Source organism: Bufo bufo, chromosome 2 (genome assembly GCF_905171765.1).
Source record: "Bufo bufo chromosome 2, aBufBuf1.1, whole genome shotgun sequence".
Classification (NCBI taxonomy): domain Eukaryota; kingdom Metazoa; phylum Chordata; class Amphibia; order Anura; family Bufonidae; genus Bufo; species Bufo bufo.
In genome coordinates, this window is record NC_053390.1 from 349,746,990 (window position 1) to 349,773,242 (window position 26,253).

The following is a 26,253-nucleotide window of genomic DNA, read 5'->3' on the forward strand; positions in this document are numbered from 1 at the left end:
ATAGCAAAAGCAATAATGGGGAGGTCTCAAGGAGGATTTTTTTTTTTAAGAGAGTTTTCTCCTTATACACAGGACCAGGGCATTAAACTGAATCTTTGGCCCTGATGCAAGAAAGACCAACTTAAGTCAGTATGGGTGGAACTTCACTGTGGCTTGTGAAAGCACATCTCTGTTGGACGTTGGTGGTTGGAGACAGAGGACTAATTTACAAGGGTTCATTTAAATCTTTAAAGGGGTTGTACACATTTGCCAAAAGCCCCTCTCCTGGGCATACTTGCCTGCTGGTTCCCAGCTCCTGCGTTCTCCAGCTTCCGCTGCTCCACTCAGGTCCCTGAATGAAATTTCAGGTTTGACACTGCTGCAGCCAGTTGCTGGCCACAGTGGTGACCTGCCGTCCGTGCGTCATTTAAAATGGTCACTTGATGCAAAGGTAGCAGGTCACTGCTTCAGCCAGCAATTGGATGCACAGCATCCAACTGGAAGTTTACATTGAAGAGCTGAGTGGAGCAGCGGATGTTGGAGAGCTCAGGAGCCAGCACCATGAAGCAGGTAAAGATGCCTCCCTTCTGGAGGGGGAAGGGATGTGGAGGTTGCCATAAGTACAACCCCTTTAAGGCCATGAAAAACTGATAAGCCTATCCATAGCCAGTTTGCACCAGTATTCACAGAAAAGTATGCTTACCTTCAGAAATGCCTCCAAGCTCAAGTGTCTTATGCTGTAGACTGACAGATCGTACATGTTTGTGGCAGTTGAGAAATATTGCAATGTACTCGTTCATGCTAGATCAGGTGTAGGTAAGCAGGGATATTTATTGATGTGGAGATGGAAACATAATGCTGTCTGCTGGAGAAATCCCATTTATTTTCGATTGTCCCATGAGATGTCTGTCATGGTGTGTACTGATTTTCTACACATAAGTCACAGCCTCTCATGCATTCCATTCAGGAGGTGGCCATCTACAGTGTAATACCGCAGTCTGAGCAGTAAATAAATGTGACTAGTGCATGAATACAGCATGGAAGCCTTGCTATCAGTTTGGGACTTCATTCCCCAGAAAATTTCTTACGCCTAATTGGACAAGACACTATAAATCTAAGACTGACTCTGTTATAATTTCTTTTAGCTCCCTGCGGATATAATGAGACTCGAGAAGATGGGAAAATAGTTCAGCATCCTCCATGCAAGACTGGGGCATGGATTGTCCCTGCAATCATGGCATGCTACCTATTAGTGGCAAATATTCTTCTTGTAAACCTTCTCATAGCAGTATTCAAGTAAGTCAGTAATCCTGTTAACATTGCACTGTATATTAAAGGTGTTGTGCCAAGTTTGCAAGTTATCCCCTCTCCACTGGATAAGGGATGACTAAATAAACACTGGGGGTCCAACCGCTGGGATCCCCACCAATCTTGAGAATAAGAGTCCCATTCTCCTGTCTGTTCAAGCGGCAGGTCAGACATGCACCGTGCTGCACCATTAATTTCTTATGGGACCACCAGAAATAGGCAATCTCCAGCATGAATGGAGAAGCGGGAGAATGGGACCCTCGTTTTTGGGATTGGTGTGGGTCCCAACGGTTGAACCCACAGCAATTAGTTAGTTATGGATAACTTGCAAACTTTGTACAACCCCTTTAAACTTTGCACTTTTGAACAAATCAATTAGCAAATCCCACCAGTACGAATGACATAAAATGATGACTACTTCTTTTAGTATTTAGCTTTTATTTTATTTATCTTTTTCTGTTGCATCGGATTTGTAAAATGCTAAATTTAGAGTCTTTCTGGCTTCCTACTGCAAGAGAGCAGTGCATCATGGGAGCTCATATGATGGGTACATTGTTAGATCTAAGCTCTTAGGTCATATGTGTGACAGAGGGGGAGGACTTTGGAAGCAGAGTGGAGAAAAAAACACAATTGAAGCTCGTAGTTATTTTTTATTACATTGAAAATGGATTTAAAGGGGTTATCCAGGAAGCATAAAAAAAAAAAAAAAACATGTCTAAACCCCATTAGGCAGCAATCCAGATACTTTGCATGCAGAATATTATATTTCAGTGTTACTCATCAATCCCCATTGTATCATTAAAGTATCCAGGTTTGGGGTGGGACTTGCATACTCACCTTGCCTGGTATACTACAAGTTGTGTACCTCTTCCTCCTTCTGCTCTGTATCCCTGCCCACCCCTAATCTCACGTACAACCTATTTCCACATTCTCTGCTATTACATGTGCCAGCATATGCAGTCCTACACCCCCCTGATGAATAGGTTTCTTATAGAGTGACATCACAGCTCCAGCTGTGTCATCACTGGGGACCCTGTAGTGTGTTGCCAAATGGGGAATCGCACAATGATAGAAACACATATGCATTAGTAAGTGTGGTCATTTTAGACATGTGTTTTATTGACAGAACATTTCTTTTTAGCTGGATAACCCTATTAAATATCCATTTTATTTGCAGCACTTAAAGAGCCAATCAGCAGGGTCAACCCTATTAAACCAGCCATACTGTCCGGTAGGGATGATCCTACCGATTGAAAGGGTTACTGTCTTAGTTGTAGCGTTCCAAAGAAAAAATACTTTTGTATTTGCACTGAGTGGTGTGGCCGGCACTGGAAAGAAGAGGAGCTAAGGTGCACAGAGGGACTAGGCTCCACCCCTCGGTGCACTGAAACCCTCATTTACACAAAGAATAAAAGTCTTTTTTTTCTCAGGAACATCACAACTGATTTATATTAGCAGGATCAGCCCTTCCAGGCAGAAAGACTGGCTTAATAGAGGTGATCCTGCTGGCAGGTGCTCTTTATAGAATTCACATTATTCACAATATTAGTTGCGGGGAGGTTTGGAGCACAGGAAAAAAGCAGTGAGGATCAATTATTTTAGATCGGGGCTGTCTGAGTTTTTATTAAACTCTGACAACCCTTTTAATCTTTGCTTCATTGCGTAAAATCCCAACGGCAGTAAGAAGCACATACAGAAGAAAATGTAAGATATTCTGTATGTGCAGAAGAAGCGCAATGTGTATGGTAAGTTCCAGGTGGGTAATATCTAGGTCAGGATGTGCACTATAGGGGTATTCTTTTTTTCCATTTATATGTTTCTTAGTGTCATATTGGAGTATTTAAGCAAGGAAGCAAAGGTTAGGTTTTATGGGTGGGGGGTACCGTTTATAATTTTAAATGATATCATGTTACTCATGATGCCAAAAACCTGATTTGCCAGTGTAATTTTATGTATTGACTGTATGAAGATGACTCTTGTGTTTCTTTTTAGTAACACGTTCTTTGAAGTCAAGTCCATCTCAAACCAGGTTTGGAAATTCCAGCGATACCAGCTGATAATGACCTTCCATGAAAGGCCTGTCTTGCCACCTCCTTTAATTATTTTTAGCCATTTCACTATGATTTGCAAACACCTCTGTTGCCGCTGGAGGAAACATGAAAGTGACCAAGATGAAAGAGACTATGGATTAAGTAAGAATTGCACTATATACCATATACAGACATTTTCTGCTGAAATTAAAATAATGGAAACATTCAAAGATGGGCATGTGACATTTACAGATTTCAGATAATATTAGGGAATTGCTTAGCAATATCAAGTAGTTATAGAAAAGCTAGTGCACATTATGATTTCCAGAGTGAAGTTCAGACATATTCTTAATATAATATTGCAATTATATTATCAGCAATTCTGTAAAACGCTATATTTAAAGGGGTTCTTAGATCTTTATTTTATTAATTTTTTTATTTAAAAAAATGCCCTATTTTCTAACCTGTGGAAGAAAGACCGTGTAGTTAATACTTACCCATCCCTCTCTCCGCTCGCTGCACTCAGGCTGCGGGCTGACCAGATGTATGCACTACTTTTCCTGTTCAGCTGCATTTACTATTATACATCTGAACATGAGTGCAGCAGAGACGGAGGCATCGGTGGAGTGAGGGACAGAAAAGTATTAACTATATTGTCTTTCTTCCACAGGCTAGAAAAAAGTACAGTTTTTCTAAAAAGCCCAGAGAACCCCTTTAAATATAGTGTTTTATAGAATTGCTGATACTATTATAATTGCAATATTGTATTAAGAGTGTGTCTGAACTTCACACTGGAAATCATTATGTGCACTGTTTTTTATTATGATAACTACCATAGTTCATTCCTTACATACAATATAAAGGGGTTCACTGATTATTAAAGGTGCAGATGTATCTTACATCAGGGGGGCAGATATACAGGGAGTGACAGTCACACTCTTCTATTTAAGTTGTATAACCATCAAATCTAATTCATTATTTCTTCCATGAAAAATATCCTACATTTATTAATCCAGCACCTGGATCTAAATACTTTTGTACTTACAAATTTACTTTAGCCACTGAGCTATTCAATAAGGTTTATGTGTATAGCGACACCTGCCGTTGGTTATTTTTCCTATTTCTCTGTCCACCTCACTGAGTTGGACGCACATGCCCAGTTTCATCATTCAACTGCTACCTGCCCCATCTTCTGTTAGAAGCTGAGACAGTTATAGGGGGAGCAGCAGCAGAAAAGACACACTCCCTGAGCTGTGATGTGGAAAGAGCTGCAGCAGAAAGGACACACCCTCTGAGCTTTGATAGGGTGAGATTTATGGCAGAAAAGACACGCCCCCCTGAGCTGCCAGCTTGAAATAAATGTAGCAGAGCAATTGGAGCAATGAATAGGGAGATCCTTGATGCCATGTGAGGTACAGGGCTGGGTCTGAAAGAGTTTATCATGTACTATATGATGTCTGATTTCCATTATTTATGTTAATAATAGGATAACTCTTTTAAGGCTGGTCATTGAGCCACCTAGATACTTATAATATCGTATCATAGATTGTAAGGCTGAAAAGAGCAGTTCAGCCTATTCTCTGGCAATGCTAATCCAGACAATGTCAAATACCTCCAAGAGGTAAAAGCCAATTTTCCTCATATTAGAGGGAAAAAAAAGTTCCTGGCTCCAAATCTGGCATAATAAATAATAATACCTGGATTAACCACCTAGATCAACCGCATTTCTCTGGAAATCTAGTAGTATCCATAACTTATAATATTATCTCAAGAAAGGTTCACCATCACAGCTTTGTCTGGCAGAGAGCTCTATAGTTTCACTGTTCTTATAGTAGAAACCCCCTTCTGTGTTGGAGTAGAAAGCTTATTTCCTCTAAATGTAGTGGACTCCTCATTGTTATAATTACAGTCCTTTGTGTAAATAGATTTGATGGTACTGGAACATGCCACAGTTAAATCATCAGAAATTCAGAGGTACATGAGCATTCAGTGTGGGTCCGTACATATAATGCTGGATTGTTAAGTGAAAGGCCAGAGCAGAACATGTATAAATAGCTAGCAGCTTTTGAAGGCTTTGATTTATTTTTGCCATAGTTAGAACAGTGTGTACTAGTTCATGCTCCATAGCACACCAACATTATTACCAATTGTATAATAAACCAGAGGCCTAAAAAGAGTTTTGAAGAGTAGATAAAGTAGCTTAAATCATCATCACAAAGTATCCATATTCTGTCATTCTGTCATTTGTTCCTACTCTGAATGCCAGGTGTCACACATGGCACAGTGAGAGCATGATTGCTCAGTTAATTCTCATTCTGACCTTGTCTTGGCTTTCTTCTGAACAACAGACTGAGGTGTTTATAGTCTGACTAGGTTTTCAAAGAATATTTGTGACAACAGATACAGCTGTGTAAGTGATCATAAAGAAGCTGCATAGGTAGGACATGTATAAATCTTAGCTTCTGGGTAAGCTATAGCAACCAGTTTTCCTAGTCTCTTGGCAAAAATGTATTTATTTTCTTGAATTTACATTATTGTGAGATATAGAATAGGTTTTTTACATTGACAGACATCAGCTTATAGTGATGTTCCCAATATCTAGCTATAACAAGCAGTAATCAATTGCTATATACTTATATTGCCCTTAAAATGATGTTGAGGCCCACCTAATGAGGATAAAACGGTTACAATAATGTGTTGTCTGCAATACTGTCATTTGACTATGTGGAGAGGGGGAATAAGGGTTGTTTTTTTCCAGCTCGCAACAGGTGTTGCAGGTGACCAAGTTGTGTATAGGGGCACAACCAAACAGGGTGGTCCTTAAACTAGGGATAGGGTCTCAATCTCTGCAGGAGTTCCTACCAAGTCAGGCAAAAGTGACTGTTGGCTCACCAATCCTTCCATGCTTCTAAGGGTCTCTCAGAGACTATCCTCTTCTAGAATTTGACCTGCCTATACAGGGGTTTCAACAGTCAATTAGTGAGGGTTTGCTTTGCACCTCAGTGGGTCTCTGTGGTTGTTACACCACTACCACCACCTCCTTAGCCTCTTTGTATCAGACCACCAGCTTGTCTCCTGGTATTTTCTAACAGACCTGCTGAGCCAGTCTAGTTCGGAATCAGGACAACTCTCAGACCTACAGGACAACCAGACCTCAATGTAACTACATCATCCAGGCCCATGATAACAGGGATCCTCCTCAGTCTCCCCAAAAACACCTAAATAGAGCCTCCCCAAGGTTTGAGCACACTACTAAAAACCAACACTGGTTGTCTAATCTGACTCAGATTCCTACACCCCCAGCAGACCCCTCCAGAGCTAACCAGTCAGGCTGACAGCCTCCCTCAGCCGGCACTGCTTCAGTGGTGGCCTGCACACTGCCCATGTAGGTACACCTCTTTCACAGCCAAATTGTACCAGCACCAGATCACTAGCGGTCATTTTGTCAGCTTACCATCCACCCCATGACACACATTCTATGTCTTGTTTAGCAAAACAATCAAATGCTTTCCCACTACAGTATTTGCTAACTCTCTGGCAGGTGACCTTCTCCTCAGCCCTGCAGAGAACTTCCGATATGACTACCAACCTCCCATTCACCAACTCCACAGCCTCAGTCAGCATCCAGAAGACTCATTCCTTAGCACTGTCATAACACCACACATGCAGTAGTACCACAGGGCACCTCTGCCTGTCACTCAGCCAACCTGCAAAAAAGCATAGCATACCATATGTATGTTTGCTGCGGCAAATACTGGACCTCACTGTGGTGCAACCGAATATTCCACATATAGCCATTACCTGAATGGCCAACATATGAAATGTATGGCCATCTGAATCTTCTGAAGCCAAACCCATGGGGTCTGTTAATCACTGGTCAGCTTCTATGTAAATGTATTATTAAGATGAGAAAACTAAAAAATCTTAGCATGCAAATGTAGTCTTATATACTGTAACGCCAATACAGTAAATACACATACTAAATCAAATAAAATACAGAGATTTGTTTAACGCAGGTATGCTTTTACTGCTCTAAAATAATAAAACTTTTACCAAAAAGTTTTTGAAAATCCACAATGACCAATGTCTGTGCTGTCTCCTCATCAGAATTGTTTATAACAGAAGATGAACTTAAGAAAGTGCACGATTTTGAAGAACAGTGCATAGAGGAGTATTTTAGAGAAAAAGATGATCGATTTAACTCTTCTAATGATGAAAGAGTTCGAGTCACTGCAGAAAGGTGAGATTTTTTTTGTAACTATTCAATTAATTTGCCAGTTTTATGTGTGTTGGGTTTACAAATAGCATTTCCCACCACTGCCTCATCAACAATGTTGTATTATAGCAATAGCTATATCATAGTAATAATAATAATCTACAGTATCATAATAATGTTTTGACCTATGAATTCTGGTTTTTACCTGGCTACATCAAAACGTCCTAATAAATGTAAATAATGATTGGCAGGGAGACAGTTGTGAGAGACAATTATTATAGTTTTGACCATTGGTGACTTACTGGCATAGTGTTTCTCCAGGTTATTCGGTGTACTGTTTGGCTTTAAGATTTTTAATGATATGTTCATGATTCCTGGGATCGCATCAGTCTTGTTACTGGTGGCTCTCTTAGCAGGGCTTTATTTCTACAGTGTTGAAATGTATAGGACCCTTAATGAGGAAAACTTTGTATGATTCAATTTATCAAAATGATTTTACTCCACCTTTAACTATTAACCACACATGCCAGTAAGCAATAAAATATTCTTTATTCATTTAAGATTAAAAACACTAACATAATAAGGGCATTCAAAAGGACAGACCCAACATACATTAAACACATCTATTTACATATGCTCCTGATGAAGGTAGACAAAACACAAGTTGGGGCTCATAACCACTTAGTCTGTAGCTGAGCTTATTTCCCTACTGCCTAGTATTAAAGGGGTTTTCTGGGACTAATATATTCATGACCTATCCATAGGATAGTATAGTTTTGTATGTAGAGCAGCACTTCTGTACCTTACTGACTCAATTCAGGAGATATGCATCAGCCTGTCTCAGGCACCAGATCCACGGTCGCCAACAATAGACGTTCAAATAGTAGATGACGGCAGCATCATTTTCCATTAATTCTTTATTTGTCCTTAATCCATGACATATGTATAAAAAAGACCAATAATAGCAGCAACGTTTCGACTACGATGTAGTCTTTGTCAAGCCAGGCTGTCATCTACTATTTGAACGTCTATCCATAGGATAAGTCATCAATATGAGATTGTAGACGTAAACAAGTATATGGGGCCTGAACACCACAGCTCCATACGCTGTGTAATGGCCATTCTCTGGAACTGCAGTTCACCTCCCATTCAAGTAGGAACATCGACTGCAGAACAACTACTATACAGTGTACAGAGCTGTGGTGTTCAGACCCCATACACTGCTTACTTCCAGAACCTGTGGCTGCCACCAATATCTCATATAGATAGGCCATCACTAACATCTGATCTCATATAGATAGGCCATCAATATGTTAGTTTTAGAAAACCCCTTTAAGGCTACTTTCACACTTGCGTTAGGAGCGGATCCTTCTGGTGTCTGTACAGACGGATCCGCTCCTATAATGCAAACGCTTGCATCCGTTCAGAACGGATCCGTCTGCATAACCAGATCAGATTTTTCACTTCGTGAAAGGCAATGCGCCGCACAGACCTTTCACTTACCAGTAGGAGGAGCGCCGGGCCGGTCACAGACATCGCAGGTAAGTATAATACTTCTAAAATTGCTAAGTAACCATGGCAGCCAGGAATGCAGTAGCATCCTGGTTGCCATGGTTACCGATTGGAGTCTCAGCGATTAAACTGGGACTCCGATTGGAACTCTCCGCTGCCACCAATGATGGGGGGGTCGGTCATTTTAATTAGGGGGGGAGGGGGGGCCGGCCGCACTGGCCACCAGTGAGTTAAAAATGGAGGGGAGGGAGGGGGGGCCAGCCGCACTGGCCACCAATGAGTTAAAAACAGGGGGGAGGGGGGGCCGCACTGGCCACCAATGAGTTAAAAACAGGGGGGGGAGGGGGGGGGGCCGGCCGCACTGGCCACCAATGAGTTAAAAACAGGGGAGGGAGGGGGGCCGCACTGCTGCAAGCTGCGTTCGGGTGTCTGCCTGCTGAGCGGAACGAAGGCCAAACGGTGCCAAACTGATGCATTCTGAGCGGATCCGCATCCACTCAGGATGAATTGGGGCTGGACGGATCCATTCGGGGCCGCTTGTGAGAGCCTTCAAACGGAGCTCACAAGCGGAACCCCGAGCGCAAGTGTGAAAGTAGCCTAATTTAGGTTTTGCACAAAATATAAAATGAAAAATGTTTGATATTTCATAGCGACATATCAAAAGTTTTGATCGGTGAAGGTCTGAGTGCTGAAACCCCCACTGATTGCTAGAATGAGAAGTGCTCACATAGAGTACTTCTCTCCCCCCACTGCTGGAGATGGAATTAAGACAGCACCTTGGATTTTCTATTCAGCACGTCTCCTGCAGCGTGGAGAGACGAAACGCTACCGATCAAAACCTGATATTTCACTAAAGTTCAGTGACACTCTAAGGCCCATTTACATGGGCCGACTGAGCAGGCATATATCAAGAACAAACCGTAGATGCCCGATAATTGTCTGCTCATCAGAGGAGCTGAAAGCTGAATATATTTGCAACAATCACCTCCACTCAGGGTCGGGACAAGGTATTTCGGTACCCTAGGCAGAGCGAGCAAATTGGGTCCCCTCCTCCTTCCAGAATCAATTTAAAGTGGCATTACTTTCTATTAAAGAGATTAAAGCAGAATTTAAGAGAAGGGCAGATCCAGTGACTTACAGGTGATGTCTTCACAGATTTGAGTTGTTCACTTTCCTTTTCTTCTCGATATGGTCCAGACCATCACACACAGATATCTTTGGTCAGGGGTGTGCAGCCCCCTCTGCCACATAAAAAGACACCAATATTACTATATGACACATGGTAAATGGGGGACTGTTGTAGATTTTGCAATTCAGACCCAAAATTTATATAGACCCCAGATTTGCCCCCAAATTTATACAGATTACTGTAATCAGACTGCTATTCCCAATAGTGTACCTGTTGTGCTCCCCTATGCCCACAAACAGTATGCAGTCAGAAATAACAGTGCCATACAGATAGTCCCCCCATAGTAATAGTGCTCCCAGACTGCCCTTATTAGTAATAGTGCCCCCAATAGCGATAATACTCTGCAAGAGTGCCCCCCATTAGTAGCAATGCCTTCCATATTGTGCCCAATAATAATAACAGTACCCCCAGTAGTAATAATATCACTATAGTGCCCCTAGTATTTATAATGCCCCTCCTACAGTGCCCACTATCGTTGTAATGCCCCCCCGCAGTTAGAACTTTTATATATATATAATGCCGCATAGTTCCAGTATATAATGTTCCTCCGCCCCCATAGTGGCAGTATATATATGCTACCAATAGTGCCAGTATACGTATAGTGCCCCCCCCTGTTGTGCCAGTATATAATGCTCCTCCATCACCTTGTAGTGGCAATATATAATGCTCCCTTTGTAGCGCCAGTATATAATGCTCATCCTGTAGTGCTAATATATAATGCTCCCCCTGTAGTGCCACTATATAATGCTCCTCCATCCCCCTGTAGTGCCAGTAAATAATGCTCCCTTTGTAGTGTCAGTATATAGTGCTCCCCCTGTAGTGCCAGTATATAATGCTCCCCCTGTAGTGCTAATATATAATGCTCCCCTGTAGTGCCAGTATATCTAATGCCTCTTCCCGTAGTGCCAGTTTATATACAGTATATGGCCCCCATCCTGGAGTGCCAGTATATATATATATAATGCCTCTATCACGGTCGGCGTGGCTATCACATACGTGACGCAGAGGGAGGGAACAAGGAAGGCCCTGCCCAAGTGAGAGGGAAGGTGGTGACCCCTGACTCACCTAGCGGCTGGTACCTGGCTGCCCTGACGTCCCTAGACGGGTTCCTCACCCGTACGCCGATCACGTGCCTAAAGCCCTGGCTTTCCCTAAGCTGAGCCCTAGATAGTGAACAGGGCGGTGGGAACACTAGTCCGCACCACTAGCTCTAAAGGAAAACACCAAGGGAAGGACAGACAATACAAACTCAACATATAATCCCAGGTGGGCGACAACAGGAGACAACAAGAAACCCAACAGGGATCCGGAGGGTAGCACTCTGGAACGACAACCAGGATTCACAACTCCAGTGGGTCAGTATAGATGTCCAGGCAGGAAGCTCTATAACTGGCAACTAGAGAAGTGTGAGGGGAGAATATAAGGAGGTTGGGAGTGGCAGACAAGAAACAGCTGAGGAGGAGAAGCTACGGATCCCTGATTGAGACAAAAAGGATAGCAAGGCAAACACAGAAAACAATCACTAAGAAACAACGTGATCTTTAGATATAGAGCGCGCAGCCACCCGCTGCGACCTCCTGACCCCGGGTATAACGGAGTCAGACGTGGCTCTTGATACCCTCGTGACAGTACCCCCCCTTTCACGAGGGGCCTCCGGACACTCAGGACCAGGTCTCTCCGGATGAGAGGCATGGAAAGCCTGAATTAACCTGTTGGCGTTTACCTCTGACGCTGGAACCCACATTCTTTCCTCGGGACCGTAACCCCTCCAATGCACCAGATACTGAAGAGAGCGGCGGACCCGACGAGAATCAACAATTCTGGCTATTTGAAACTCCAGATTACCATCCACAATAACAGGAGGAGGTGGCAGCGGTGATGGTTCTAGAGGTGGAACATACTTCTTGAGTAACGATTTATGGAAGACGTTATGGATCTTAAAAGTCTGAGGTAGCTCCAGGCGAAAAGCCACAGGGTTAATGACGGCTACTATTTTATAAGGACCAATGAACCTAGGGCCCAGTTTCCAAGAGGGAACCTTCAACTTAATATTCCTAGTAGACAACCACACATAGTCATTCACCCCTAGGTCCGGACCTGGCGACCGTTTCTTAACGGCCATGCATTTATATTTACCACTCATCTTTTTCAAGTTAACTTGCACCTTCTGCCATACCGAAGAAAGAGATGAAGAAAACCTTTCCTCTTCGGGAACCCCAGAAGACCCCCCCTCTTTGAAAGTACAAAATTGGGGATGAAAACCGTATGCACCAAGGAATGGTGACTTGCCAGTGGACTCCTGATAATGATTATTTATGGCAAACTCAGCTAACGGTAAATATAATGACCACAACTCTTGGTTTTCAGACACAAAACACCTTAAGTATGTTTCTAGGTTTTGGTTGGTACGCTCAGTCTGTCCATTCGACTGAGGATGGAAAGCTGAGGAAAAGGACAAGTGTACCCCCAAACGGGAACAAAAAGCTTTCCAAAACTTAGAAATAAACTGGGTTCCCCGATCCGAAACCACATCGGAAGGGACCCCGTGAAGCTTCACGATTTCACTGATAAACACCTGAGCAAGAGTTTTAGCATTAGGAAGTGCGGGTAGCGCAATAAAGTGTACCATTTTGCTAAACCTGTCTACTACTACCAAAATAACTGTTTTACCCGCAGACAACGGTAAGTCAGTGATGAAATCCATTGACAGATGTGTCCATGGCCTATTGGGGATAAAAAGAGGCAATAAAGACCCTGCTGGACGTGTATGAGAGACTTTCGCGCGTGCACAAGTAGAGCAAGTAGACACGAAATCCATTACATCCTGACGCAACCTTGGCCACCAAAAACGACGAGATAATAGCTCCAAGGTTGCTTTACTACCCGGGTGCCCAGCAAGTGCCGAATTATGATGTTCTTTTAATAATTCAAGACGCAGGTTTAACGGTACAAACAATTTCTCTGAGGGGCAAGAGGCCGGGGCGTCCCCCTGGGCCTCTAACACCTTTCCCTCTAGAACAGAGTGTACAGCAGAGACAACCACTCCTTTTTGTAAAATAGGTACCGGATCACTAGCATTACCCCCTCCAGGGAAACTACGAGATAACGCGTCTGCCTTGGTATTTTTTGCCCCAGGACGATAGGTGATTACAAAGTTAAATCTGGTAAAGAATAGCGACCACCTAGCTTGTCTAGGGGTGAGACGCTTAGCCGATTCTAGGTACAGAAGGTTTTTGTGATCCGTAATCACCGTGACGGGGTGGATTGCTCCCTCTAAGAAGTGACGCCACTCTTCAAGCGCCAGCTTAATCGCCAACAGTTCCCTATTTCCAACATCATAGTTCTTCTCTGCAGAAGATAATTTTTTGGAAAAGAAAGCGCAAGGGCGCCATTTGCCAGGAGACGGACCCTGAGACAATACAGCCCCCACTCCCACCTCTGACGCATCTACCTCAACAATAAAAGGCTGGGAGACATCAGGTTGAATTAGAACAGGTGCCAAGGTAAACCTCTCTTTTAGAGAGGAAAATGCATTTTTAGCGGCGTCAGACCATTTGGAAAAATCAGTCCCCTTCCTAGTCATGTCAGTAAGGGGTTTAACGATCACTGAATAATTTTTAATGAACTTTCTATAGAAATTTGCGAAACCCAAAAACCGTTGTAGGGCTTTAAGGTTCTCAGGAAGATCCCAATCTAAAATTGCCTGGACCTTCCCAGGATCCATACGGAAACCTGAAGCAGATAATAGATATCCCAGGAACTGTATTTCCTGAACGGCGAAGACACATTTTTCAATTTTCGCATATAATTTATTCGTCCGTAGGACCTGCAGTACTTGCCTGACATGCACCTCATGTGTTTTCAGATCAGCCGAATAAATTAAGATATCATCTAGGTATATGACTACAAACCTGCCGATGAGATGACTAAAAATATCATTAACGAAATGTTGGAAGACAGCGGGGGCATTGGTCAGACCGAAAGGCATAACTAGATTTTCATAATGCCCCTCAGGGGTGTTAAAAGCTGTCTTCCACTTATCCCCTTCCCTGATACGAATCAGATTGTAGGCCCCCCTAAGATCAAGTTTGGAGAACCACCTAGCACCCGCAATCTGATTAAAAAGGTCAGGAATGAGAGGAAGAGGGTATGGGTCTCGGATGGTTATCTGGTTTAGCTCACGGAAATCTAGGCAAGGACGCAGGCCCCCATCTTTCTTTTTAACAAAGAAAAACCCTGCAGCCACGGGTGAAGAAGAGGGTCTGATGTGTCCCTTAGCCAGACTCTCGGAGATATAATCTTTCATGGCTTGTCTCTCGGGACCCGAAAGATTATACAACCTGGACTTGGGTAATTTTGCACCGGGAATCAGGTTAACCGGGCAATCATAAGGACGATGAGGTGGTAGCTTCTGACAACCCTTTTCAGAAAAAACGTCCTCAAAGTCCGAAATAAATGTAGGTAGGGAAGCTATGGAGGCGATTAAGCAATTGTTATTTAAGCAATTCTCACTGCAATGCTTTGAGCCATTATATAATGCTCTCCCTGTAGTGCCAGTAGATAATGTTCCCCTTGTAGTGCCAGTAGATAAGTCGTCCCCCCCCTGTAGTGCCAGTAGATAATGCCCCCCTGTAGTGCCAGGTATATATAGTGCTCCACGACCCCACCTACTTCTTTGGTGCCCCCAGCAGTGCCAAATTGCCAATGTTTAGTATAAAAAAAAAAACAACACTCACTTCACTCCCATTCCCTGCCGCCATCTGCGATGCAGGCCACAGACCTCTTCCGATCTGTAGCCTGAGTTGCCACGTCCCTGCGCAGGCAGTCGCGATGACATTACCACTCCTGCATTGGGTTTCGCACAATGACATGATCAAGTGAGACCCAGAGCAGGAGATCACGGTGATGTCATTGCAACCTCTTGCGCCGCTCTACTGTCTCATGGGCTTCAGGCCTAGTGGGCTGAGGCTGAACAGCTGCAGATGAGGCCCTGATTATGCCTTCTCTTACTGGTAGCGAGGTGGCGCCCTAGGTGAGCATCTACCCTTGCCTACCTGATTTCCCGGCCCTGAGTATGGGGACAGGTGATCACTTATCCCTATATGAATTTGTTGTTTCTGGGTAGAAGATTTCTGATTTTACAGCACGATCTGAGGCTCAGAAAAGATGATTTAGGTGTCCACAATAACAATACTAGTTCATCAGTGTATCGGCTGCACTTTTACATGTGCCAGTTATCAGGAACAAGCATTTGTACGAGTGTTCATGCCTGATAATTGCCCTGTGTAAAAGGAACTTTACATCTCCTATGCCTGTTACTATTACAGTGGTTACCAGGAATTTCCTCTGATATAGGGTGTTTTGTGTGACACTCCTGTTATAAACAGATGTGTGATGTGCCCCTTCCTAATGTGTGAGATCCTTTGATATTAGTGTTTTTAATTGTGAAATAATAAATAGATATTTAAAAGGTTATTTAATGAAGTTTTAATATAAGCAAATGAGCCTCTAGGAGCAACCGGGGTGTTGTTGTTACTCCTAAAAGCTCAGCTCTCTTTGCAACTGCAGTGACCTCTACCCTTTGATTGACCTTGGGAGAAGTCACGGCCAGGTGTGGTCACATTTACATTGCCTGGCTCTGTCAATCAAAGTGCAGAGGGCATGGCAGTAGCAGAGAGAGCTGAGCCTCTAGGAGTACCGGCAACGCTTTTGTTGCTCCTAGAGCTTCATTTGCATATATTAAAATTTCATTTTTCTCAGCAGTGCAGGCACATATGAACATGAGACCAACACAGATACCCTCAGCTGCCAAGAGCTCATGTAATAGGTCAGCCAGTTTCATAGATACAAATCTGCGGACAGATGCCCTTTAAGTTATAAAGTGCTACAGCTTCCATTCTGCATGAGCTGAACTCAAAGATCTGTAACATTTTTTACATACACAAAAGACCCATTACTCTCAAATATTGTTCACAAATCTGTCAAAATCTGTGTTAGTGAGCACTTCTCCTTTGCCGAGATAATCCATCCCACCTCACAGGTGTGGCATATCAAGGTGCTGATTAGACAGCATGAATATTGCACAGGTGTGCCTTAGACTGCCCACAATAAAAGACCATTCTGAAATGTGCAGTTTGATCACACAGCACAATGCCACAGATGTTGCAAAGTTTGAGGGAGCGTGCAATTGGCATGCTGACTGCAGGAATGTCTACCAGAGCTGTTGCCCATGCAATGAATGTTCATTTCTCTACCATAAGCCGTCTCCAAAGGCGTTTCAGAGAATTTGGTAGTACATCCAACCGGCCTCACAACCGCAGACCACGTGTAACCACACCAGCCCAGGACCTCCACATCCAGCATGTTCACTTCCATGATCGTCTGAGACCAGCCACCCGGATAGCTGCAGCAACAATCGGTTTGCATAACCAAAGAATTTCTGTACAAACTGTCAGAAACCATCTCAGGGCAGCTCATTTGCATGCTCGTCGTCCTCATCGGGGTCTGGACCTGACTGCTGTTCATCGTCGTAACTGACTTGAGTGGGCAAATGCTCACATTCGATGGAGTATGGCACGTTGGAGAGGTGTTCTGTTCACGGATGAGTCCCGGTTTTCAGATGGCAGACAGCATGTGTGGCGTTGTGTGGGTGAGCGGTTTGCTGACGTCAACGTTGTGGATCTAGTGGCCCATGGTAGCAGTGGGGTTATGCTATGGGCAGGCGTACAGTACAGACCAAAAGTTTGGACACACCTTCTCATTCAAAGAGTTTTCTTTATTTTCATGACTATGAAGGCATCAAAACTATGAATTAACCCATGTGGAATTATATACATAACAAACAAGTGTGAAACAACTGAAAATATGTCATATTCTATTGGAAGATCCCAATCTAAAATTGCCTGGACCTTCCCAGTATCCATACGGAAACCTGAAGCAGATAATAGATATCCCAGGAACTGTATTTCCTGAACGGCGAAGACACATTTTTCAATTTTCGCATATAATTTATTCGTCCGTAGGACCTGCAGTACTTGCCTGACATGCACCTCATGTGTTTTCAGATCAGCCGAATAAATTAAGATATCATCTAGGTATATGACTACAAACCTGCCGATGAGATGACTAAAAATATCATTAACGAAATGTTGGAAGACAGCGGGGGCATTGGTCAGACCGAAAGGCATAACTAGATTTTCATAATGCCCCTCAGGGGTGTTAAAAGCTGTCTTCCACTCATCCCCTTCCCTGATACGAATCAGATTGTAGGCCCCCCTAAGATCAAGTTTGGAGAACCACCTAGCACCCGCAATCTGATTAAAAAGGTCAGGAATGAGAGGAAGAGGGTATGGGTCTCGGATGGTTATCTGGTTTAGCTCACGGAAATCTAGGCAAGGACGCAGGCCCCCATCTTTCTTTTTAACAAAGAAAAACCCTGCAGCCACGGGTGAAGAAGAGGGTCTGATGTGTCCCTTAGCCAGACTCTCGGAGATATAATCTTTCATGGCTTGTCTCTCGGGACCCGAAAGATTATACAACCTGGACTTGAGTAATTTTGCACCGGGAATCAGGTTAACCGGGCAATCATAAGGACGATGAGGTGGTAGCTTCTGACAACCCTTTTCAGAAAAAACGTCCTCAAAGTCCGAAATAAATGTAGGTAGGGAAGCTATGGAGGCGATTAAGCAATTGTTATTTAAGCAATTCTCACTGCAATGCTTACTCCACTCCAATATCTCCCTGGCCTGCCAATCCACCACTGGATTGTGCGCTACCAACCAGGGAAGACCCAATACCACAGGAGAGGGAAGGCCCTCCAGAACGTAACATGAAAGACACTCATTATGGTGGTCCCCTACCCGAAGGTGTAAATTATGAACAATGTGGGTGAGGTTTCTCTGAGACAGAGGAGCCGAATCTATAGCGAATACGGGAATAGGTCTCTGCAGCGTACAGAGAGACAAACCCATAGTGCGGGCAAAATGGGCATCTATCAAATTTACCCCTGCTCCACTGTCTAGAAAAAAAGAAATAGACTCCGTCTTAACACCAAAAACAATAACCGCTGGTAACACAAATTGAGATGTTCGTATGGACTAAACATATACCCCCCGGCTGACATCCTCCGCACAGCCTGGGGTTAGTAGTTTTCCGACGGTCTTTTGTTTTTGAGAAAGGAGGGACAGACATTAATGAAATGACCCTTCCCCCCACAGAAAAAACAAGCCCCCCCCCCTACGGCGAACCTCAGGAGGACGGACCTGACGAGAAGTTCCGCCTAGCTGCATAGGCTAATCTAAGTCAGTACAGACTAATTGTTGTTTGGGAGAGGTAACCAATTGCTCAGGAATTTTCGATCTCTCCCTAAGACGCCTATCTATTCTGATAGAGAGGGACATAACAGCATCAAGGGAAAGGGGGGTCTCATACAGCGCCAGTGCATCCTTAACCCTTTCAGATAACCCAGAGCAGAACTGACTCCTGAGAGCCGGGTCGTTCCACTGAGTATCCGTAGCCCACCTACGGAACTCTGAGCAATATTCCTCTGCTGACCGATCTCCCTGTAGGAGTCTCCGTAACTTCGACTCAGCCAGGGCGACTCGGTCAGGGTCATCATATATGAGACCCAAAGCCCCAAACAATCCCTCCACTGACCGGAGAGCCTGGGAACCAGGGGGTAACGAGAACGCCCAGGATTGTGGGTCCCCCTGAAGCAGGGAAATGACAATCCCTACCCGCTGTTCTTCATTACCTGAGGAGTAAGGGCGCAACTTAAAGTATAATTTGCAGGCCTCACGGAACGTCGCAAATTTGTCCCTTCCCCCAGAAAATCTGTCAGGAAGAACAACCTTGGGTTCTGTAACTACCTGGTTACCCATAGCAACCGCTGGGGGTGCGGTCTGCTGCATTTGCTGCTGTTGTTGGAGGACAGACGCCTTCAATCCTGACACCTCCAAAGACAGGCCTTGAAGCTGTTTTGCCAAGGCAGCAATAGGATCCTTATTGGATTCTAAGTAGAGAAAAAAAAAACAACAAAAAAATTTTTTATTTTTTTTTTCTCAAAAAGTAAAGGCCAGTTATAATATCACCGTCGGCGTGGCTATCACATACGTGACGCAGAGGGAGGGAACAAGGAAGGCCCTGCCCAAGTGAGAGGGAAGGTGGTGACCCCTGACTCACCTAGCGGCTGGCACCTGGCTGCCCTGACGTCCCTAGACGGGTTCCTCACCCGTACGCCGATCACGTGCCTAAAGCCCTGGCTTTCCCTAAGCTGAGCCCTAGATAGTGAACAGGGCGGTGGGAACACTAGTCCGCACCACTAGCTCTAAAGGAAAACACCAAGGGAAGGACAGACAATACAAACTCAACATATAATCCAAGGTGGGCGACAACAGGAGACAACAAGAAGCCCAACAGGGATCCGGAGGGTAGCACTCTGGAACGACAACCAGGATTCACAACTCCAGTGGGTCAGTATAGATGTCCAGGCAGGAAGCTCTATAACTGGCAACTAGAGAAGTGTGAGGGGAGAATATAAGGAGGTTGGGAGTGGCAGACAAGAAACAGCTGAGGAGGAGAAGCTACGGATCCCTGATTGAGACAAAAAGGATAGCAAGGCAAACACAGAAAACAATCACTAAGAAACAACGTGATCTTTAGATATAGAGCGCGCAGCCACCCGCTGCGACCTCCTGACCCCGGGTATAACGGAGTCAGAAGTGGCTCTTGATACCCTCGTGACAGCCTCCCTGTAGTGCCAGTATATAATGCTCCTCCACCCCCCCTGTAGTGCCAGTATATAATGCTCCCCTCATAGTGCCAGTATATAAAGCTCCTTCATGCTCCTATAGTGCCAGTGTGTATGTATATATATATATATATATAAAATGCCCCCCCTGTAGTGCCATTATATAATGCTCTCCCTGTAGTGCCAGTAGATAATGTTCCCCTTGTAGTGCCAGTAGATAAGTCGTCCCCCCCCTGTAGTGCCAGTAGATAATGCCCCCCTGTAGTGCCAGGTATATATAGTGCTCCACGACCCCACCTACTTCTTTGGTGCCCCCAGCAGTGCCAAATTGCCAATGTTTAGTATAAAAAAAAAAACAACACTCACTTCACTCCCATTCCCTGCCGCCATCTGCGATGCAGGCCACAGACCTCTTCCGATCTGTAGCCTGAGTTGCCACGTCCCTGCGCAGGCAGTCGCGATGACATTACCACTCCTGCATTGGGTTTCGCACAATGACATGATCAAGTGAGACCCAGCGCAGGAGATCACGGTGATGTCATTGCAACCTCTTGCGCCGCTCTACTGTCTCATGGGCTTCAGGCCTAGTGGGCTGAACAGCTGCAGATGAGGCCCTGATTATGCCTTCTCTTACTGGTAGCGAGGTGGCGCCCTAGGTGAGCATCTACCCTTGCCTACCTGATTTCCCGGCCCTGAGTATGGGGACAGGTGATCACTTATCCCTATATGAATTTGTTGTTTCTGGGTAGAAGATTTCTGATTTTACAGCACGATCTGAGGCTCAGAAAAGATGATTTAGGTGTCCACAATAACAATACTAGTTCATCAGTGTATCGGCTGCACTTTTACATGTGCCAGTTATCAGGAACAAGCATTTGTACGAGTGTTCATGCCTGATAATTGCCCTGTGTAAAAGAAACTTTACATCTCCTATGCCTGTTACTATTTCAGTGGTTACCAGGAATTTCCTCTGATATAGGGTGTTTTGTGTGACACTCCTGTTATAAACAGATGTGTGATGTGCCCCTTCCTAATGTGTGAGATCCTTTGATATTAGTGTTTTTAATTGTGAAATAATAAATAGATATTTAAAAGGTTATTTAATGAAGTTTTAATATAAGCAAATGAGCCTCTAGGAGCAACCGGGGTGTTGTTGTTACTCCTAAAAGCTCAGCTCTCTTTGCAACTGCAGTGACCTCTACCCTTTGATTGACCTTGGGAGAAGTCACGGCCAGGTGTGGTCACATTTACATTGCCTGGCTCTGTCAATCAAAGTGCAGAGGGCATGGCAGTAGCAGAGAGAGCTGAGCCTCTAGGAGTACCGGCAACGCTTTTGTTGCTCCTAGAGCTTCATTTGCATATATTAAAATTTCATTTTTCTCAGCAGTGCAGGCACATATGAACATGAGACCAACACAGATACCCTCAGCTGCCAAGAGCTCATGTAATAGGTCAGCCAGTTTCATAGATACAAATCTGCGGACAGATGCCCTTTAAGTTATAAAGTGCTACAGCTTCCATTCTGCATGAGCTGAACTCAAAGATCTGTAACATTTTTTACATACACAAAAGACCCATTACTCTCAAATATTGTTCACAAATCTGTCAAAATCTGTGTTAGTGAGCACTTCTCCTTTGCCGAGATAATCCATCCCACCTCACAGGTGTGGCATATCAAGGTGCTGATTAGACAGCATGAATATTGCACAGGTGTGCCTTAGACTGCCCACAATAAAAGACCATTCTGAAATGTGCAGTTTGATCACACAGCACAATGCCACAGATGTTGCAAAGTTTGAGGGAGCGTGCAATTGGCATGCTGACTGCAGGAATGTCTACCAGAGCTGTTGCCCATGCAATGAATGTTCATTTCTCTACCATAAGCCGTCTCCAAAGGCGTTTCAGAGAATTTGGTAGTACATCCAACCGGCCTCACAACCGCAGACCACGTGTAACCACACCAGCCCAGGACCTCCACATCCAGCATGTTCACTTCCATGATCGTCTGAGACCAGCCACCCGGATAGCTACAGCAACAATCGGTTTGCATAACCAAAGAATTTCTGTACAAACTGTCAGAAACCATCTCAGGGCAGCTCATTTGCATGCTCGTCGTCCTCATCGGGGTCTGGACCTGACTGCTGTTCATCGTCGTAACCGACTTGAGTGGGCAAATGCTCACATTCGATGGAGTATGGCACGTTGGAGAGGTGTTCTGTTCACGGATGAGTCCCGGTTTTCAGATGGCAGACAGCATGTGTGGCGTTGTGTGGGTGAGCGGTTTGCTGACGTCAACGTTGTGGATCTAGTGGCCCATGGTAGCAGTGGGGTTATGGTATGGGCAGGCGTACAGTACAGACCAAAAGTTTGGACACACCTTCTCATTCAAAGAGTTTTCTTTATTTTCATGACTATGAAGGCATCAAAACTATGAATTAACCCATGTGGAATTATATACATAACAAACAAGTGTGAAACAACTGAAAATATGTCATATTCTAGGTTCTTCAAAGTAGCCACCTTTTGCTTTGATTACTGCTCTTGGCATTCTCTTGATGAGCTTCAAGAGGTAGTCCCCCGAAATGGTTTTCACTTCACAGGTGTGCCCTGTCAGGTTTAATAAGTGGGATTTCTTGCCTTATAAATGGGGTTGGGACCATCAGTGGCGTTGAGGAGAAGTCAGGTGGATACACAGCTGAACAGCAAAAGGTGGCTACTTTGAAGAACCTAGAATATGACGTATTTTCAGTTGTTTCACACTTGTTTGTTATGTATATAATTCCACATGGGTTAATTCATAGTTTTGATGCCTTCAGTGTGAATCTACAATTTTCATAGTCATGAAAATAAAGAAAACTCTTTGAATGAGAAGGTGTGTCCAAACTTTTGGTCTGTACTGTATAGTATGGACAACAAACACAGGTGCATTTTATTGATGGCATTTTGAATGCACAGAGATACCGTGACGAGATCCTGAGGCCCATTGTTGTGCCATTCATTCATGATCATCACCTCATGTTGCAGCATGATAATGCACGGCCGCATATTGCAAAGATCTGTACACAATTCCTGGAAGCAGAAAACAACATTCCACAGGCTAAAATCAACAACCTGATCAACTCTATGCGACGGAGATGTGCTACACTGCATGAGGCAAATGGTGGCCACACCAGATACTGACTGGTTTTTTGATTCCCCCCACCCCCCAGTAAGGCAAAACTGTGCACATTTCAGAGTGGTCTTTTATTGTGGGCAGTCTAAGGCACACTTGTGCAATATTCATGCTGTCTAATCAGCACCTTGATATGCCACACCTGTGAGGTGGGATGGATTATCTCGGCAAAAGAGAAGTGCTCACTAACACAGATTTAGACAGATTTGTGAAATATATTTGAGAGTAATGGGTCTTTTGTGTATGTAGAAAATGTTTAAGATCTTTGAGCTCAGCTCATGCAAAATGGGAGCAAAACCGAAAGTGTTGCGTTTATATTTTTGTTCAGTTTAAATACATTCTATAGAATGTCTAATCCCATGCAGCTGATTCTTAGCTAAGCATATCCATTCGTTTAGTATGTTTTAATTGTTAATATTACAAATTTAATTACTTTCTTTCATTCCCCAGTGTAATCTATCCCTCATGCACACAATTCATCCATGTGCTATCCACTAAAACATTATTTATTTATTTTTTCAATGCTTTTAATGTGTAAAACTTAAATAAAAAAAAAGTATACATATTAGGTATCGCCGCATCCATACCAACCTGCTATATAAAAATTATCACATGACCTAACCCCTTTGGTGAACCCCGTAAAAAAAATTAAAAATTAAAACTGTGTCAAAAAAGCAATTTTTTTGTCACCTTACATCACAAAAAGTGTAATACCAAGCGATCAAAAAGTCATATGCACCCCAAAATAGTACCAATCAAACCATCACCTCATTCCACAAAAAAAGAGCCCCTACCTAAGAAAATCGCTAAAGAAAATAAGAAAAACTATGGCTCTCAGAATATGGAGACATATTGTTTCGAAAAAATGGTTTTAAAGTGTAAAACTTAAATAAATAAAAAAAAGTATACATATTAGGTATCGCCGCATCCATAAAAACCTGCTGTATAAAAATATCACATGACCTAACCCCTCTGGTGAACACCGTAAAAAAAAAAAAAAACATTGTCAAAAAGGCCATTTTTTTTCACCTCACATCACAAAAAGTGTACTACCAAGCGATCAAAAAGTCATATGCAGCCTAAAATAGTACCAATCAAACCGTCATCTCATCCCAGAAAAAAATGCTTTATTATGTAAAACTGAATGTTTGGTATTGTCGTGTCTGTAAGAACCTGCTCTATAAAAATAGCACATGATCTAACCTGCCTGATGAACATTCTAAAAAACAAAAAATAAAAGCGGTGCCTCACAAAAAGTGTAATATAGAGCAACCAAAAATCATATGTACCCTAAAAAGTACCAACAAAACTGCCACTTTATCCTGTAGTTTCCAAAATGGGGTCACTTTTTTGAAGTTTCTACTCTAGGAGTGCATCAAATGTGACATGGCAACTTAAAATGATCCCAGTGAAATCTGCCCTCCAAAAACCATATGGCGCTCCTTTTCTTCTGTGCCCATACAGCGGTTTACGATCACAAATGGGGTGTTTCTGTAAAATACAGAATCAGGGCAATAAATATTGAGTTTGTTTGGCTGTTAACCCTTGCTATGTTAGCGGAAAAAAATTGATTAAAATGGAAAATCTGCCAAAAAAGTGAAATTCAAAAAATTTCATCTACATTTTCCTTTCATTCTTGTGGAACACCTAAAGGGTTAACAAAGTTTGTAAAATCAGTTTTAAATACTGTAACGGAACGCCTAGCACCCCGACCGGGTACCTCCATTGATAGATGCTCCTAGTGCTTCCCGAGGACTCCAAGCACTCCACTTGACACCGTAAGCGCTGCAGACCCCACGAACCGCCGAAGCTTGGCTGAGGTCTCGCCGTCTCCTACCCACCCTGGACCTACGACAAGGCTCCAGGCTCCAGTGGGTGAACCTCTCAGGGATCCAGAGAGCAGGAACAAGCTCTTACAAGAGCTTATACTCAGGGGAGTATTATGATATAGTAATCCCAAGAGTGTAGTTATCCCATCCCCAAACATGAGCCAAGACTTCATAAAGGGGTAAAGCAGGAACTCTTTAAAGGGTTTCTACCACTTCGTTTTCACATAATTAGCTTTCAGACACTAGCGATCCGCTAGTGTCTGCTCTGCCAAACAATCCTAATACAATAGCTTTTGGGGCAGCCGTTTCGCTAAAAAAAGAACTTATATTGATATGCTAATGAACCTCTAGGTGCTATGGGGACGTCATTAGCACCTAGAGGCTCGGTCTACCTTCACAAACTGCCGCCGCCCAGCGCGTCCCTCCAGCCCGCCCATCTCCTCCGGAATGCAATCCTCCCTGTGAGCGTCTGTATTCGGCGCATGCGCAGTGAATGTCTGACCGCTTTCTGCACAGACATCTCCACTGCGCCTGTTCCTCGGAGCACTATGACGTCATCGGCGCAGGCGCAGTGGAGATGTCTGAGCAGGGAAGCGGTCAGACATTCACTGCGCATGCGCCGAATACATACCCTCACAGGGAGGATCGCATTCCGGAGGAGATGGGCGGGCTGGAGGGACGCGCTGGGCGGCGGCAGTTTGTTGTGAAGGTAGACCGAGCCTCTAGGTGCTAATGACGCCCCCATAGCACCTAGAGGCTCATTAGCATATCAATATAAGTTCTTTTTTTAGCGAAACGGCTGCCCCAAAAGCTATTATATTAGGATTGTTTGGTAGAGCAGACACTAGCGGATCGCTAGTGTCTGAAAGCTAATTATGTGAAAACGAAGTGGTAGAAACCCTTTAATGGGTTATTTTTCAGCCTTTTATGCAGGTCTCCAAGCAAGGGACACTCCCCCTGGGGCCCTGGTAAAAGACTGTGACAGTTTATATATTAGCCAATCACATGCATTTACAGTATTGAAACCTTCCCAGCAATTGTACACAAAATCCCCTTCCCTCTGTCTGCAACGCAATCAACAAAATACAATGAGCATTGTCTGAGACGCAATTAACTAACACACTGGCATTGTCTGAGACGCAATCCACAAAATACAATTACCAAGCATAATGGGCTAACTTAATCCCTACCAGACAGAACACACACATTTTTCCCAACACACAGAAAACACCTCAAAACCCCACACATCCCCATAATGTATACATCCATG

The 26,253-nt window shown here is 43.8% G+C and overlaps 1 protein-coding gene across 1 annotated transcript in view; it reads left to right on the forward strand.

Annotated features, from left to right (window-relative positions):
* The window catches only part of TRPM3 (transient receptor potential cation channel subfamily M member 3), a 550,448-nt gene that overhangs the window by 515,990 nt on the left and 8,205 nt on the right, over positions 1-26,253 (forward strand). The window contains exons 25-27 of the mRNA XM_040419752.1: positions 1,125-1,275; positions 3,280-3,479; positions 7,425-7,557. Of these exons, the coding sequence (XP_040275686.1) occupies positions 1,125-1,275; positions 3,280-3,479; positions 7,425-7,557 (484 nt within the window). The remainder of the gene's footprint in view (positions 1-1,124; positions 1,276-3,279; positions 3,480-7,424; positions 7,558-26,253) is intronic.